Genomic DNA, 19784 nt, shown 5'->3' with positions numbered 1-19784 from the left:
AAAAGGAAAACTACAGACCAATTTCCCTGATGAACATGGATGCAAAAATCCTCAACAAGATATTAGCCAACTGGCTCCAAAAGTACATTAAAAAATTATTTACCATGACCGAGTGGGATTTATACCTGGGATGCAGGGCTGGTTCAATATCTGCAAAATAATTAACGTGATTCATCACATCAATAGAAGAAAGGACAAGAATCATATGATCCTCTCAATAGATGCAGAGAAAGCATTTGACAAAATACAGCATCCTTTCTTGGTAAAAACCCTCAAGAAAGCAGGGATAGAAGGAGCATACCTCGAGATCATAAAAGCCATATATGAGCAACCCAGTGCTAATATCATCCTCAGTGGGGAAAAACTGAGAGCTTTCCCCCTAAGATCAGAAACAAGACAGGGGTGTCTACTCTCGCCACTGTTATTCAACATGGTATTGGAAGTCTTAGCCTCTGCAATCAGACAACACAAAGAAATAAAAGGCATCCAAATCGGTCAGGAGGAGGTCAAACTTTCACTCTTTACAGATGACATGATACTCTATATGGAAAACCCAAAAGATTCCACCAAAAACTGTTAGAACTGATTCATGAATTCAGCAAAGTTGCAGGATATAAAATCAATGCACAGAAATCGGTTGCATTCCTTTATGCCAACAATGAAGCAACAGAAAGAGAAACCAAGGAATCGATCCCATTTACAGTTGCACAAAAAAACCATAAAATACCTACGAATAAATCTAACCAAAGAGCTGAAAAATCTATACACTGAAAACTTTAGAAAGCTTATGAAAGAAATTGAAGAAGACACAAAAAAATGGGAAAAGAATCCATGGTCCTGGATAGGAAAAACAAATATTGTTAAAATTTGTATACTACCTGAAACAACCTACATATTCAATGCAATCCCTATCAAAGTAACACCAGCATTCTTCACAGAGCTAGAACAAATAATCCTAAAATTTGTATGGAACCAGAAAAGACACCAAATAGACAAAGTGATCTTGAAGAAGAAAACCAAAGCAGGAGGCATCACAATCCCAGACTTCAAGCTATACTACAAAGCTGTCATCATCAAGACAGTATGGTACTGGCACAAGAACAGACACTCAGATCAATGGAATAGAATAGAGAACCCAGAAATGGACCCACAAACGTATGGCCAATTAATCTTTGACAAAGCAGGAAAGAATATCCAATGGACTAAAGACAGTCTCTTCAGCAAGTGGTGCTGGGAAAACTGGACAGCGACATGCAGAAGAATGAACCTGGACCACTTTCTTACACCATACACAAAAATAAACTCAAAACGGATGAAAGACCTAAATGTAAGATAGGAAGCCATCAAAATCCTCGAGGAGAAAGCAGGAAAAAATGTCTTTGATCTTGCCTGCAGCAACTTCTTACTCAACACATCTCCAGAGGCAAGGGAAACAAGCAAAAATGAATTACTGGGACCTCATCAAAATAAAAAGCTTCTGCACAGTGAAGGAAACAATCAGCAAAACTAAAAGGCAACTGACAGAATGGGAGAAGATATTTGCAGATGATGTATCAGATAAAGCATTAGTATCCAAAATCTTCAAAGAACTTATCAAACTCAACACCCAACAAACAAATAATCCAGTGAAGAAATGGGCAAAAGACATGAATAGACACTTCTCCAAAGAAGACATCCAGATGGCCAACCAACACATGAAAAAATGCTCAACATAACTCATCAACAGGGAAATACAAATCAAAACCACAATGAGATACCACCTCACACCTGTCAGAATGGCTAACATTAACAACTCAGGCAACAACAGATGTTGGCGAGGATGCTGAGAAAGAGGATCTATTTTGCATTGTTGGTGGGAATGCGAGCTGGTGCAGCCACTCTGGAAAACAGTATGGAGGTTCCTCAAAAAACTAAAAATAGAACTACCCTACAACCCAGCAATTACACTACTAGGCATTTATCCATATAGGGATATAGTTATGCTGTTTCGAAGGGACTCATGCACCCCCATGTTTATAGCAGCACTATCAACAATAGCCAAAGTATGGAAAGAGCTGAAATGTCCATGGATGGATGAATGGATAAAGAAAATGTGATATATATATATATGTATATGTGTGTGTATATATATATACACACACACACACATATACGTATATACACACACTATATGTATATATACATGTATATATACATATATATGTACATATAGATACATATATATGTATATATACATATAGATATACATATATATGTGTATATATACGTATATGTGTGTGTGTGTGTATATATATATACGTATATACACATATACGTATGTGTGTATATGTGTATATATATATATATATATATACACATATACACACACACGAACATACATACAATGGAGTATTACTCGGCAATGAAAAAGAATGAAATCTTGCCATTTGCAACTACATGGATGGAACTGGAGGGTATTATGCGAAGTGAAATTAGTCAGAGAAAGACAAAAATCATATGACTTCACTCATATGAGGACTTTAAGAGACAAAACAGATGAACATAAGGGAAGGAGGACAAAAACAATATAAAAACATTTCTTTTTAACAAAAGAAAAGAACCATATGATCCTGTAAATCGATGCAGAAAAAGCATTTGACAAAATTCAGCATCCTTTCTTAATAAAAACTCTCGAGAAAGTTGGGATAGAAGGAACATACTGAAACATCATAAAAGCCATTTATGAAAAGCCCACAGCTAATATCATCCTCAATGGGCAAAAACTGAGAGCTTTCCCCCTGAGATCAGGAACACAACAAGGATGTCCACTCTCATCGCTGTTGTTTAACATTGTGTTGGAAGTGCTAGCATCAGCAATCAGACAACAAAAGGAAATCAAAGGCATCAAAATTGGCAATGATGATGTCAAGCTTTCACTTTTTGCAGATGACATGATATTATACATGGAAAACCTGATAGACTCCACCACAAGTCTGCTAGAATTGACACATGAATTCAGCAAAGTCACAGGATACAAAATCAATGTACAGAAATCGGTTGCATTCTTATACACTAATAAGGAAGCAACAGAAAGACAAATAAAGAAACTGATCCCATTCACAATTACACCAAGAATCATAAAATACCTAGGGGTAAACCTAACCAAAGATGTAAAAGATCTGTATGTTGAAAACTATAGAAAGCTTATGAAGGAAATTGAAGAAGACATAAATAAATGGAAAAACATTCTGTGCTCATGGATTGTAAGAATAAATATTGTTAAAATGTCAATACAACCCAAAGCTATCTACACATTCAATGCAATCCCAATCAAAATTGCACCAGCATTCTTCACAGAGGTAGAACAAACAATCCTAAAATTTGTATGGAACCACAAAAGATCCCAAATTGCCAAAGTAATTTTGAAGAAGACCAAAGCAGGAGGCATCACAATCCCAGACTTCAGCCTCTACTACAAAGCTGTAATCATCAAGACAGCATGGTATTGGCCAAAAAACAGACACATAGACCAATGGAATAGAATAGAAACCCCAGAATTAGACCCACAAAAGTATGGCCAACTAATCTTTGACAAAGCAGGAAAGACTATCCAATGGAAAAAAGACAGTCTCTTTAACAAATGGTGCTGGCATGAAAAGATGCTCAACGTCGCTCCTCATCAGGGAAATACAAATCAAAACCACACTCAGATATCACCTCACGCCAGTCAGAGTGGCCAAAATGAACAAATCAGGAGACTATAGATGCTGGAGAGGATGTGGAGAAACGGGAACCCTTTGCGCTGTTGGTGGGAATGCAAATTGGTGCAGCCACTCTGGAAAACAGAGTGGAGGTTCCTCAAAAAATTAAAAATAGATCTACCCTATGACCCAGCAGTAGCACTGCTAGGAATTTACCCAAGGGATACAGGAGTACTGATGCATAGGGGCACTTGTACCCCAATGTTTATAGCAGCACTCTCAACAATAGCCAAATTATGGAAAGAGCCTAAATGTCCATCAACTGATGAATGGATAAAGAAATTGTGGTTTATATACACAATGGAGTACTATGTGGCAATGAGAAAGAATGAAATATGGCCCTTTGTAGCAACATGGATGGAACTGGAGAGTGTTATGCTAAGTGAAATAAGCCATACAGAGAAAGATACCATATGTTTTCACTCTTATGTGGATCCTGAGAAACTTAACAGAAGGCCATGGGGGAGGGGAAGGAAAAAAAAGTTAGAGAGAGAGGGAGCCAGACCATAAGAGACTCTTAAAAACTGAGAATAAACTGAGGGTTGATGGGGGTGAGAGGGAGGGGAGGGTGGGTGATGGGTATTGAGGAGGGCACCTGTTTTGATGAGCACTTGGTGTTGTATCGAAACCAATTTGACAATAAATTTCATATTAAAAAAATTAAATAAAAAAACAAAAAGAAAAGAAAAAAAGAAAATGTCAGAGATTAAATAAAATGAATATACAGATAGAGTATTAGTGGAGCCAATAGTGATTCTTTGAAAAGAATTAAAATTTGACAATACTCTGGCAGATATACTCAGAAAATAGAGTGAATAAATAATATTCTAAAAAATAGTGAATAAAAATAATAATAAATAATAAATAAAAGTTATCTCCCTTTGGGTATTCCAGGAAAAAACAGGAATAAATGTCAAATAAAGACAACAGTGTAGAAGAATACAATTTTAAAAATCTGAGGAAAAAAATATAATATTCTATGGCTGACTTAAGAAGAAAACTCGATTAGACAAAGATTTTTTTAAAGATGATACTGTACTCAAGAGAATTCCCCCTCTCCCAAGTGTAGACCCAGATGCGTTCACCATAAAATTCTACCAAACAATTTAAAACACACACACACACACACACACACACACACACACACACACACACAGTCTTTTACAAACTGCTTTTGTGTATAAATAATAGAAAACATGTTAGTATTCAAAATTATTTTATCAAGGTGAATCACTATTGAGACCTAAATCCAATAAATTCTGTACTAGGAAGGAATATTACCAATTTTATTCTTTATTCTTGAATATTAATGTAAAGGTCCAAAATTAGATACTAGGAAAAATAATTCAGTAATGCATAAAACGATAACATTTAAAGACCAAATCTGACATTATAAAACCAATGTAATTTACCTTTTTAACAGATTCAAAAAAGAAAATCACACTAACTTTTCATTTGGTACACACAAAGGATTTGATTATATTTCACAGTCATTCTTTATAAAAACTCTCAGCAAACAATCTATTGATTATAATTATCTATTGCTATTATCTATTGCTATGTCACAATTTACCTCAATACTTAAACCATTAATAAACATTGATTACCTCACAATTTCTGTGGTTTTGGAATTCAATTTATCTGAGAGATTTTGGTTCAGAGCCGTTAATAAGGTTGCAGTCTAGAAATGATCTCACTTACGTGTGGAATCTGAAAAAAACTGAACTCATGGAAACAGCTTAGCATGGTGGTTGCCAGGGCCAGAGGCAGGGTGGGGTAGGGAGGGGAGATGTTGTTCAACGGGTATAACCTTCCAGTTTATCCCTAAGGATTGCTCTGCATTCTCAGCATTGTTGAGTGGAAAGTAGAAAACTTATTTTAACATTCTTTAATATAAGTTCTTTGAAGATGAGGAGACTAACCAGAATGAGTGGGGATACTCTTTCTGTCATAGGTTTTCATTTCCTTTTCTCCCATCTTCAAAATGTTGATTTACACAATTGCTACCATATTTTACCATAATAATCTAATTAGAGAGGAGAGGGAATATACAGGAAAGAAATTATATTATATTGTATATGTTGGCATTAAATGAGACAGCCACACTTCAAATCCTAACTCCACACGTTTGTACCTAAATACCTTGGGACATTTTTTAACAACTCTGTTTTTAAGTTTCCTGGTGTCTGTTATGGGGATAAAATACTAATTTTTTCAGAGAGTGGTCATATAAATTAATTGAGGTATTATATATAAATTGTCAAACATGTATCTAGCAAATGGTAAACACAAAATATTAGCTACTCTTTTTAAAAAAAATTTTAACGTTTATTCATTTTTGAGAGACAGAGACAGAGAGTGAGCGGGGAAGGGGCAGAGAGAGGGAGACACAGAATCTGAAACAGGCTCCACGCTCTGAGCTGTCAGCACAGAGCCCGACACGGGGCTGGAACTCACAAACTGCGAGATCCTGACCTGAGCCGAAGTCAGACGCTCAACTGACTGAACGACCCAGGCACCCCAATATTAGCTACTCTTATTGACCATTTATCACTATCATCATAATCATCCTCATTGACATTATTATTAAGGAGGATACTTGTTAGGATGAGCACTAGGTGTTGTATGTAAGCAATAAATCTCTGAATTCTACTCATGAAGCAAATATTGCACTGTATGTTAAGTAACTAGAATTTAAATTAAAATTTGAAGGGAGAAAATGATTATCTTAATACTGTTACAGGTGGTCAGTTAATATAATCTTTATTTCAAATGAAACATTGTAAGTACTAGAGGCACAGATCTTACTATGATAAATACCTGTTTGTAATTGTTCTATCCTAATATATTCAGTTTTCTAAGTTAATACTTTAATTCAAAAATTAAAATGAAGGTTATACCATTTTGTTTCCTAAATGAGGGAGGAAGAGCTTTATACATGGTTCCCTCACGCCAGCTATTAAATAGGCTCGTGGTTTCCATCTTAAAAATGTAATAAATAACAATAATAAAAATCTTACTCTGTCCTTTGTTTTACTCTAGGTATTATCCTGCCTTTCTCTCCCCTTCATGACCAAACTTTCCCTACATGTTGCTCTGTTGGTTTCTTTTTTTTCTTACCAGTATCTTTTTTTGTTAATCCAAGTTAGTTAACAATTAGTGTAGTAATGGTTTCGGAAATAGAATTTAACATATAATACCCAATGCTCATCCCAACAAGTGTTCTCCTTAATACCCATCACTCATTTAGCCCATTCCCCCCACCCAACTCTCCTCCAGCAACCTTCAGTTTGCTCTCTGTATTTGAGTCACTTATGATTTGGTTCCCTATTTTTATCTTATTTTGCCTTCCCTTTCTCTATGTTCATCTGTTTTGTTTCTTAAATTCACATATGAATGAAATCATATGATATTTGTCTTCCTCTGACTGACTTATTTCGCTTAGCATAACCACAATGAGATACCACCTCACACCTATCAGAATGACTAAAATTAACCACTCAGGAAAAAACAGATGTTGGCAACGATGCAGAGAAAAGGGAACATTTTTGCGCTCTTGCTGGGAATGCAAACTAGTGCAGCCATATGGAAAATAGTATGGAGGTTCTTCAAAACATTAAAAATAGAACTGCTCTATGACCTAGCAATTGCACTACTAGGTATTTATCCAAAGGATACAAAAACACTGAATTGAAGGGGAACATACACCCCAATGTTTATAGCAGCACTATCAACAATAACCAAATTATGGAAAGAGCCCAAATGTCCATCTACTGATGAATGGATAAAGAAGATGTGGTGTACATATACAATGGAATATTACTTGGTGATCAAAAAGAATTAAATCTTGCCATTTGCAACAATGTGATGAAACTAGAGTGGATGATGCTATGCTCTTTTTGTTTTCTCTAACTTCCTGATTTCTATTTCCTCATAAATACTTCAGTCGGTTCACGCTCTTAGCTGTCTTTACTGCACAGAAACTTTTTCATATGATGTAGTCCCGCATGTTTATTTTTGCTTTTCTTGCCTGTGCTTTCAGTGTCAAATCCAAAAAAGTCATTTTTAAGACCAAGTCAAAGGGGGATATTATTCAGCCATAATAAAGGAAATCCTACCATTTGGGACAACATCGAATGACCTAGAGGGCATTATGCTAAATGAAATAAGCCAGAAACAAAGAGACAAATACTAATATTCTCAATTGTGTGGAGTCCAAAAACAAAAATAAACTCATAGACACAGAGAGTAGAATGAGTTAGGGAGTGGGAGAAATGGAGAGATGTTGATCAAAGTGCTCAGTTTTAAGACGAATAACTTCTGGGGATGTAATATACAGCATTATGACTATAGTTAATAACACTGCATTGTATACTTGAACTTTGCTAACACAGCATATTCTAAGCATTGTTATCCCCACACAAAATGATGACAATTTGTGGTGATGTGTGTGTTCATTATCCTAACTGTGGTTATTTATTTAAAATGCATACAAATATGTAATTTTCATATTGTATGCCTTAAATATATACAATTTTACTTTTCAATTATAGCTCCATAAAACTGAAAAAACAAAGTAAAAAGAAAATTTGTTATGTTTGAAGAATGAGGATCCCTCAGAATTAAAGGATTTTTTTGTTTCTGAAGACAGTGCAGAAAACACATTTTTGACATATTATTTTAATTAGCTGTATTAAAATTTGCACTTTCCCTGTTCAGGCCTATTTATTTAAGTTGTTAATCCACAAACAGATAATAAATAAAGTGAAAGCCATCTGTGGTGTTATGGAGACTTCTTTCTGCCCTGCACTGTGCCTATATTATCACAAATACCTGAACAGTCACTGGATATTTGAGGAACTTAAAGAAGATTGCTATGGTGAACATTCATAAATCCAATATTTTAATTGCGTGATGAAAATCCATTACAAACATTTTGTTTTACAACTTGAAACTTTATTGTGGAACCAAAAGCAAAGATTATCTCTGGAAAATGTATTCAAAAATGAAAAATCAAATTTATATCAAATGTTCATTGTTGTTATTTCCAAAGAAATCCCGCCTGGGATTTCTTTTTTTTTTTTTTTAATTTTTTTTTCAACATTTATTTATTTTTGGGACAGAGAGAGACAGAGCATGAACGGGGGAGGGGCAGAGAGAGAGGGAGACACAGAATCGGAAACAGGCTCCAGGCTCTGAGCCATCAGCCCAGAGCCCGACGCGGGGCTTGAACTCCCGGACCGCGAGATCGTGACCTGGCTGAAGTCGGACGCTTAACCGACTGCGCCACCCAGGCGCCCCAACCGCCTGGGATTTCTAATTAAGCTGTGCAGTGAATACAATCCCTATGGTCTTTAGTCAGAATAAAAATACTGCCTATTCCATCACTAATTTGGAATTATAGAACGTCTAGAAGACCAGCAAAGAAAAGAAAATTCACCTTGTGGTTCTAGGTATGTTCTCCAATTCATAATTTCCTGTAAAACTACACTGAGGTTGTGGAAAGAAGATTCTGTTAGTTTTGGTTTCCATGGATTTTACCTGCCTAATCATTGGATTATGCTTTTCAAACCTAAATGAGTAAAAACATGTATGAAAATGAATAGATAAATGGCTGGAAATATGCTCTCTTGTAAACCCTTAATTGTTGCTTAAACAGAAGTTTTGAATTCAAATCCTCAATATAGTACCTTTATATTTTACTCTCTATACTTAAGTTTTGTGAAACTACTTTCAATCAGAATACCTTCCTATATTACTTACATATACCCTGTGTATAGGATGAGAGTATCAATAAGATTAAAACAAAAAAAATTACATTATGTAACATAAAGGCATTGTTTTCTATGAATTTCTGTGAAAAAAACTGTAAGAGTTGGAAAGCAAAATCAGGAAGAATTATTGCATTCATTTGAACTGGGCATTTATTTAAAAAGATTTAGCAAAGGGATCCAAATGTCTAGGTTCTCATTTAAGTCCACTCGCTCTAGGAGAGCTCCTTTGCTGGGATTTGATAGACAGCCAGGTCTGGATTTCCTTCATGATTACAGGTCCTCTCTGTTGTCTCCACAGATGTCTGGTCCTGAGCCTACCATGAGTGGAAATCAGTCCCTCATGTACACAGTGCAGCTAGAGCAAAGAGTCACTTCAATAAATTATGTAGGAAGGTTGGATATTCACATGTAAATGAAAGAAGACCCTTGTCTGACACCACTCACAAAAATTAACTCAAATTCAAGTTTTAAGTGTAAGACATGAACCCATAAAACTCATAGATGAAAACAGGGAAACTACTTCTTGACATGGGTCCTAGCAATGACTTCTGGATAGAATGCTTCAAGCAAAAGCAGCAAATAAAAAATGAACAAGTGGGACTGTATCAAAATAGACAGCTTTCGCACAGCAAAAAAAACAATCAGCAAAATGAAAAAAAATCTATAGAATAGGAGAAAATATTTGCAAATTATATACTTGGCAATGGATTAATAGCCAAAATATGTAAAGAACTCATTCAATCCAGTAGCCTAAAACTCCAAATGGTCCAACTTAAAAATGGGCAGAGGACCTGAATAGACATTTTTTCAAAGAAGATATCCACATGGCCAAGAAGTACATGAAAAGGTGCTAAAAGTCACTAATCATCAGGGAAATGCAAATTCAAATCACAATGAGATATCACCTTGGACTTGTTCGAGTGGCTATCATCAAAAAAGAGAAGAGATACAAAATACTGTAGAGGATGTGGATAAAAGGGAACCCTCGTGCACTGTTGTGGAAATGTAAATTGGAACGGCCACTATGGAACACAGTATGAAGTTTCCTCAAAAAAATTAGAAGGAGAACCACCATATGACCTAGCAATTCCACTTCTGGATACGTATCCAATGGAAATGAAATCACTATGTGAAAGAGATATATGCATTCCCATGTTCACTGCAGCATTACTTACAATAGCCAGGATGTGGAAACAATTGAAGGATCCATGACAAATGCATGGATAAAGAAACCGTGTGTGTATATGTATGTGTGTGTGTGTGTGTGTGTACATGTATATGCAATGGAATGCTATGCGTCCATAAAAAAGAAGGAAGTCCTGCCATTTGTGATAACATGGATGGACCTTGAGAACATTATGCTAAGTAAAATATGTCAGGCAGGTAAAGACAAACGCTGTCTGAAATCACTTATATTTGAAATCTAACAAATGCTCAGAGAAAAAGAGATGATGTTTGTTGTTAGCAGAGGCAGGGGGTAGGGGTTGGAAATAGGCAAAGGGGATCAAAAGGTGTAAACTTCCAGTGATAAGATAAATAAGCACTGGAGATGCAATGTACAGCAACTAGACTGCAGTTCATTCCGCAGTATGGACAATTTGAGAGTTGCTAAGCAGGTAGAGCCTAAAGTGTCTCATCATAAGGACAAAAAATTGTAACTGTATGAGGTGATTGATGTTAACCGAATCTGTTGTGGTAATCATTGTGTCATATGTGTATGTCAAGACATTATTCTGTATACCTTAAACTTATATGGTGGTATATGTCAATTATATCTCGATAAAATGGGGAAAGGCAAAACTAGTGAAAGTTGAAAATAGAAATAAAAGCCTAGATGTCATTGCTGATTCTTTCATTAACTATCTTGTTGACCTTGGTCAAGACAGAAACTCTTTGAAACTCACTTTGATCCTCTATAAAGGAGCAAGTTCTAAAATCGTGTGAAATAAAACATTTGACAACAGTAAAGAGTAATGTATGGCTTATAAACGGCAAAGTGGTCGGAGATAGGGTAAAAACGTTCATGGATCAATTTGCAAAAGGAACTTCACTTTAAGTTGAAAAAGAAGCATGCCTTGTGTTTGACCAGGTACCATAGGGAAGGCCAAAAAGAAAGTGAGGGAAGCTTTTCTAATGCTAGTTGACTTTTTCTCCATTTCTTATGTACTTGTCTATAGATTGGGCTTTTCTATATTTTATGAATTTATAGGCTTATGTTTTTAATGGTAATCAGGATACTTGATATCTCTTCAGCATATTCCACACAATATATATCATCACTGTTGTGAAACGAATTGTGTCCCCCACAGAGGTAAGTTGAAGTCCTAAAAGTGGGTATGTGTGACTGTGACTTTATTTGGAATAGGGCATTTACACGTGTAATCAGGTGAAGATAGAGTTATACTAGATTGGAGTGGGCCCTAAATCCAATGACTATTGTCACTATTTAAGGAGAGATTAAGAGACGCAAAGGTCCACAGATCCACAGGACCAACAGCCATGTAAACATGGAGACAGAAGCTGGAGAGATCTCGCCAGGGGTACCGAGGACTGTTGGCCACCACCAGAAGCTAGAAGAAACACATGTTCCTCAGAGCCACCAGATCTGGCCTCCTGAATTGTGAAAGAATACATTTCTGTTGTTTTAAGCCACCGGGTTTGTCATTTGTTATGGCAGCCCTGGGAGACCAATATGGTCAAAACGGCTTTTAAAGTGATTAGGATAATGAAGCTCAGAGCAGAAAAAAAAAAAAAAAAAAAAAGAAAGTGATTAGGTGATTCTTCATGAGCTGGTGTGGTGGATGGATAGGAAAATGGCCATGTCTTTTGCTATGTGACTCCATAGCTCCACTCAGCAGGAAAATGTCTGCTTCTCATCCTTTGAATCTAGCCTAGACCTGTGACTTGCTTTTGCAAAGAGATGTGACAGAAGGAATGTTGTGACAACTCAGAGTGTCAGTATCAAGAAGCCAAGCATGCATTCCTCTCTCTCTCTCTCTCTCTCTCTCTCTCTCTCTCTCTCTCTGTCTCTCTCTTGCACCCGCACAATTCTCAAGAGAGCAAACCAAGGCTAGTCTGCTGGGACAGACATCTATTGAAGTAGAACTGATTCATCTCTACCGAGGCCATCCTAGACTAGCTCAGAGCCAATTGATTCCCAGGAAGTGGGAGAACCCAGTCCATATCAGCAGAACTGCCTAGCTGAACCAGAGACTCATGAACAGTAATAATGCTTGTTGTTTTCAGACACTAAATTTCAGGGAGCTTTGTTATGTAGAAATGGCAAAGTGATAAAAGATTCATGACTAATTCCAGACAATCCCTTGACTCTAAATTTTTCCCAGTATAAAGCACGGTGCAGAGAAGTTGTAAATGTGAACCATGTATTGTATCCAGTTTCTCCTACTTACCTTTCTATTTACCCACGTGATTTATTGAAATCTCTCTGCATTCATTTGTCTGTCTCTCCATTCTCAATATTCCAATATTGTTTTCTATCCTCTTCTTGGAATCTTTTACCTGGCTTAGATTTCCATTTCCCTTTTGGATCTCATCACTACATTGATCTCAGCATGAACTCTAGCTGCAGTTAGAACATACTACCCCTAGATACCACAGCTCTCAGTATAGTCCCTATAAATTATCTGTTAGAACATAAAGCACCCATTTGCTCACCGAGGTGTATAATGAAACATTGACTAAGCATAGCTATAAATAACATAGGCTATATGCTATATTTAACATCTACTGAAAAAATGGTAACGCCACGATGTTGGGTATTTGTGGAAAACATGCAAAGGAAACAGAATATCTGAATACCTTTATGCTTATAATGCTTAATTGGAGAACTTAGAGTTGGCAGTTGGTACAAATAGGCCCTTTCTTTCTTCTTCCTTTGGAATAACACTCACACAGTTCCAAAACTGATAAATTCTTTCCCAGCGAACTGATCTTCTATGTGAGAGTGTAGGGTGGGTTGCAAGGCAAGGATTAAAAGGGGTATGAGACTATTTTAGGGTTATCTTGACTGTGGTGAAGTCTTCATAGGTTTATGACAGATCTCAAAATTTATCCAACTGTATACTTTAAACATGTGAAATTTATTACAAATCAATTATGTCTCAATAAAATGGAGTATGTAATTTAGACACTTAATTTGGCTTAAATAAATCCTCAACAAATATTTACTCAGCAAAGGCATCATGCTATTTCCTTCCTGCAGGGAATACATATCTATATATCTATATAGATATTGGCGCGCGCACGCGCACACACACACACACACACACACACCCCAATATATCCTAAAATGGTTGTTGCCAAAAACTTGCTTAAGCATATAGAGAAGTTAGTACATATTTCTCATATAAGGCATTACAAGGAATATGAGCGTTGAAGCAGAGTTTTATACAGCAAAGTATTTCAATGAAAGACATATTTGAGAAATGGTTGGCAGCACCCATATGGCTTACATTAAAAGAAAGGGCAAAGAGAATATAAAAAGATGAGTTATCATTAAAGCATTGGAGGGATTCAGTAGTTACTTCACAAGGCTAGATTAAGTGCTAAAGAAGTTGCACCAAGAGATAATATATCAAAGGATGAAAGCATTGTATTTATGCGTATATGAGTCAAAGAGAGGCTTCAGAGTGAAACTGGCCTGCTTTCCTGAGAAAATATTGGAATCATTAACATTACTATGTGTGTGACAGTGTGGTGTCAGGCAAGCAATTAGTGGCTATCTGGAAGAAGTTCACATCGCATACAACATTTTTTTTATTCATTTACTTTGAGAGGGAGAGAGAGAGAGAGAGAGAGAGAGAGAGAGAGAGAGAGAGGAAGGGACAGAGATGGAGAGAGAGAGAATTCCAACCAGGTTCCTCACTGTCAGCGCAGAGCCCGATGAAGAGCTCAAACTCACAAACTGTGAGATCATGACCTGAGCCAAAATCAAAAGTCGGATGCTTAAACCACTGAACCACGCAGCCACCCCTACAACTTGTTTTCTTATTTCCATTTTGCACATAAAAGGCTTTTATTGATTAAAATCATTTTGAGGCATGGGTATATTTAGCATATATACATGTTCTATCAATCTACCTATCTACATATCTTTAATTTTCTGTTATCTTTATATATATATATATATATATATGTGTGTGTGTGTGTGTAAACTGAATGTATATTATAAAATTTTTATTTTGTGCATTTATTTTATGCAGTGCTTATTTTATACATCTGATTTTTTAATTATGTAAAAAAATGTTTAATGTTTATTTCTTTTTGAGAGAGAATGAGAGAGAGAGGGGTGGGGGGAGGAGCAGATAGAGAGGAAGACACAGAATCCAAAGCAGGCTCCAGGCTCCAAGCTGTCAGAACAGCGCCCTACACTGGGCTCGAACTCACGAGCTGCGAGATCATGACCTGAACTGAAGTCGGACGCTTAACTGACTAGCTACCCAGGCGCCCATCTGATTTTTTTTAACATAAGTTTGGTTGGACATTTTTCTCATCAATAAATTGACTTTATACTGAAGGTTTGCACATGTGAATTGGAGATTAGAAGAACCGTCTGCATAATTTTTGACTGGAATTCTATACAATTTTTAATTTTTTTAAAGGTTTTTAAAAATGTTTTTTTTTATTTATTTTGAGAGCGAGAGAGAGAGAGAGCATGAGCGAAGAAGGGGCAGAGACCTAGAGAGAGAGAGAGAGAGGGAGAGAGAGAGGGAGAGAATCCCAAGCAGGCCCCACACTGTCAGCACAAACCCCCACGGGGGGCTTGATCTCACAAACTGTGAGATCATGACCTGAGCAGAAATCAACAGTCAGATCCTTAGCTGACTGAGCCACGCAGGCACCCCTATATAACTTTAAAACATAAGCTCAAGTTAGGAAAAGAATTATAAAGGTGACATTTTTTTTTTAATTGTGCAATCTTGGGGCCCCTGGATGGCTCAGTGGGTTAAGCATCGGACTTCAGCTCAGGTAATGATCTGGCAGTCATGAGTTCGAGCCCCATATTGGGCTCTGTGGGGACAGCTCAGAGCCTGGAGCCTGCTTTGGATTCTGTGTCTACCTCTCTCTCTCTGCCCCTCCCCCACTCACACTCTATCTATCTCTCTCAGAAAAAAAAAAGAATAAATAAAAACATTAAAAAATGTTAATTGTGCAATCTTAACATTCCATTTTTTTGTGTGCTTTCTTTGCCTGAAAAATTGTTAACTATTTGGTCTGTGATATTTGCATGTGTATCCTCATCATTTAATCAGAAATATTAATCATGATTAGCTTTCAGGAAGAACTACAAATTTCCTTTAATGTTATCCCTTGAGTGGGATATGTTATAGTGAAATCTATTTCCTTAACTGAACACTTAGGAGGGCCTTTCAGATCAGTTTATTTGAAATATTTAATATAAATCAAATATTTATATGAAGTCTGTTAACACTTTTGATGTGTCAATCATATCTTTTTCTGTATGAAGTATCTTTGGAGAAAAGGAATTGTTGTTTCAAAGACATTGGATCCCTTATAATAGATGAAGGCAAATGATATGTTGGGATAGCTCAAGCCTATGGAAAATTGCTATTACATAAGGTTCCAGTAAAAAACAAGATTCAATTAATACATATCTCTAGGATTCCAAATATGTGCTAGTCATTTTCATAAGTCCCAGAGATTCAGCACTAAATAAAGTCCTTCAGCTAGTTGAGCTTACGGTTTAGTGAGGATAGAAGACAATAAAAAAGCAATCCAGGTGACAATGGAAAGATTGCAAGCATGGCAGCTGTGTTCTACAACAAAATAAACCAGCAGTTAAACAACAACCTCTGTGAGCCACAGAATGCCTTCTGCTTCACTCCGTTCTCCAAATATCCCAAATAATCTCTCTGGTGGTCCACTAAAACAGGAAATAAACAGGAAAGGGAAATCCGAGGGCAATAGTTCAGCCTAGCCAAGTGGAAACATTACGAAGACTGCAGACGTGTATTGCCAGAGTGCCTAAAGAAACTTTTGAAGTTCATTATCTTGATTTAGGTAATGGTTTCACAAATGTATACATGTGTCAAACCTCAAGTTACAAACTTTATTGGTCCTACTTTATTGTGCATGAATTATAAATCCATAAAATTGTAAAATTAAGCAAAATAAGGAAACAAAACAAAGCAAAACAAAACAAAACAAAACAGAATAGCAACAAAACCTGCAACCCAGCCTGAACTCAACTTGGATTCTAATTGAACTAAGAGACTCAATAATGACTCCCTCTTAGTATTCCTCTGGATGTCCTAGGACTCCCCCACCCTGTTTCCTAATTGACTGCCGTTTTGTTTGTTTGTTTGTTTGTTTGTTTGTTTTTCTATCTTCTGCACAAGTTCAGCAACTTCAGCATAATGTTCCTAGATTTGTGGTTGTTTGGTTGGCTGATTTACTTTTATATTTTAATTAAATGGGGGTAACAGAATTTTACGTATTTTAAAAGTAATTAGCTCTGTCAAAAAAGTGTTCCATCACATAGTATTGTTTGATCTGTCTTTTGAAATTGAGCAACCGCCATAACACGAGATAATGTTTTGGATGACTATGATTGATGTACTACTGATGATGTAGAAACAACAAATTCTTGAGTGAACTAACGAGTCAGTTACTCGTCAATCTGAATAGCTAAGTTTCAAACTTCCTCACTTGCCAACAACTACATGTCAGGAATTTAGGTGATTTTTCAGACGAAACTAACAGGTGCTACATTTTCAATCATCTTTCTCCCCCTTGGTGTCCCAGGGCACTCTTAGTATCTCTGCTACTTAGTAGATTCTCCATTATTAGATGGATGAGTCAAGATTCAAGGGTACAAATTTAACAATATGCTTTAAGAAAAAGTATTTTGTTGATACCTCTAGGGCCCCGTTTTCTTCATCAGTACATTGAAAGAAACATGCATAGCTTCTTTAAATTTTAAAATTACCCGTACTATGGGTCTGGCCCAGGCTTTCTGAAAAAAATTAATATGGATAAGAAATGTTTAGAAAATATCAGCTTGTGATGGACACCCTGCCTGAGGACATCAGATTATAAAATTTAAAGTTTAGCATCAACTTAGAAAGAAGATGATTTCAGCTTATAAAATTGTTAACATCATATATGCTGTCCATATAAATTTATTTCATATTCTTGTGAAACGGAACCAGCACAATGACTAGGCACAACATTAATTTGTATGAATTTGCTATAATGATAATATTGCTAAGTAACTGAAATTTGAATTATCCCTTTCCCTCTTTTGTGGATTCACTCAGTGTTTAATGTGTGTATAAATCATTACTATTTTCCTATCAGTTTGAAAATAAGTAGATATTGATTTTCTCTTCTTTACATCTATCTTTCTTACCCCAAACATTGAGTAGCCTAGTGTTTCAGTAAGTGATTATTGTGGAAACACTAAACTTAAATCTGAATAGTATAATTACGAAATAGCCAACTTTGTTAATTAACTGATATATTATTGAAGCTATTATTCACAAACTAAAGTAGATTTCTTCTGGGTGTATATTTAATGATTCAATTTCCAAGTATAGAGATGGGACACCATGTGGGAGAGGATAAAAAAGTTCAGTTGTAAAAAACTAGCAATTAGAATTCATACTCCCAATTCTAACTTTCTCCCAAATCCTATCCTTAAAAGTGAGGTACAGATAAGGAAAAATAGCATGAAAGCATTAGAAGATACACACACATACATACACTCACAGGCCTTTAAAACTTTAAAGAAATAAAGTCATGTTAAAATAGGCTTTATTAAATAGATAGTTTTACTGTTTTGGTGTTCAGGTAGGACTACTGATGGCATATTATAGAAAACACTGTAATATACAAGAATATACATCTACAAACATTTATTCGTTATTTAGTATTTATTATTATTATGAGCCTCAGCTTTATTTTCTTGAAAAAGCTGTTACTTTGCTGACCATATCTTTGAAGGCTATTTTCACTTGATTATTCCTGAGGGTATAGATGAAAGGGTTCAACAGAGGGGCAACTGATGTATTTAAAACAGCCACGCCCTTATTAAAAGTTTCTGCATCCTTAACAGAAGGATTTATGTACATAAAGATACAACTTCCATAAGAAAGTGAGACCACAATCATATGAGAGAAACATGTAGAAAAAGCTTTTTTTCTCTGTTGAACAGAGGGGATTCTCAGAATTGTCCTGATAATGTACGTGTAGGAAAGGATCACTAGCACCAAGGTGAAGATGAGGGTGACTGCAGCCAAGATGAACTCCATCACTTCTATGAAATGTGTGTCTGAACAAGCTAGATGCAACAGTACAGTACAGTCACAGCAGTAATGATTGATGATGTTGGATGCACAGAAAGGCAGCTGGAGAGTCATTATATGAGGCCCAATGACAACCAAAAAACCAGAGAACCAGGAACACAAGACAAGTTGAATGCAGAGTCTCCTGCTCATTACAGTTGTATAGTGTAGGGGTTTGCAAATGGCAACGTAGCGGTCAAAGGACATGGCAGCTAAAAGATAAAACTCGGTTGCTCCCAGAAGGATGGCAAAAAAATACTGAGTGAAACAAGCAGCAAAGGAGATAGTCCTGTCTCCAGTTCCAATGTTGACTAGCATTTTGGGAACAAAGACAGAGGTAAAAGATATTTCCAGAATGGAAAAATTCCGGAGGAAGAAATACATAGGAGTCTGGAGGCGATAATCCAGCGTGGTCAGAATGATGATGGTCAAGTTTCCCACGATGCTTAAGACGTAAGTTAGCAGCAGAAAAAGGAAAAGCACAGCCTGAAGCTCAGTGTCAGCTGTCAGTCCAAGAAGAATGAACTCTATCACTGATGTCTGGTTGCCCATCACTAGCTTCACGCAAATTAAGAGAGAAAACTATAATAATGACAAAGGTTGGAATAAAATGAAAGGTTCCAGATTTTTATTGAAACATAAAATCCAGGTAAAAAAATGGAGGGAAACCTTAAAACTCTGAATCCTTCTCTAGCCCTCGTTTTAAAACTGACATATCTTTTAAGGAAATGTTAACACGTTTTCTTATTTTACTTCACAATTAACAAAGTTCCTCCTTCTTAGGCTCATACTCAATTAGTTCTCCTAAATTGTATTCATATTCATTTCTCATCACTTTTCAGTTCATTTTCATTTATATTTGCCTTCTGAATCTATTTTGATTTTCCTAAGTTATTAGATGCTGTCTGTCACATAAATATAGACAAATCTAAAACAAATTTAGA

At 36.2% G+C, this 19784-nt stretch overlaps 1 protein-coding gene across 1 annotated transcript; it reads right to left on the bottom strand.

The window, feature by feature from the left end:
• Positions 1-18453: 18453 nt before the first annotated feature.
• Positions 18454-19392, bottom strand: LOC101100737 (olfactory receptor 6C4-like). Its single transcript, XM_011284052.2, has one exon. The coding sequence runs from the start codon at positions 19390-19392 to the stop codon at positions 18454-18456; it is 939 nt and encodes a 312-aa protein (XP_011282354.1).
• Between the last annotated feature and the right edge of the window lie 392 nt (positions 19393-19784).

Source organism: Felis catus, chromosome B4 (assembly GCF_018350175.1).
Source record: "Felis catus isolate Fca126 chromosome B4, F.catus_Fca126_mat1.0, whole genome shotgun sequence".
NCBI classification, from domain to species: Eukaryota; Metazoa; Chordata; class Mammalia; order Carnivora; family Felidae; genus Felis; species Felis catus.
The sequence above is the reverse complement of the archived record's forward strand: the minus strand, read 5'-3'. Positions and strand labels throughout refer to the sequence as shown.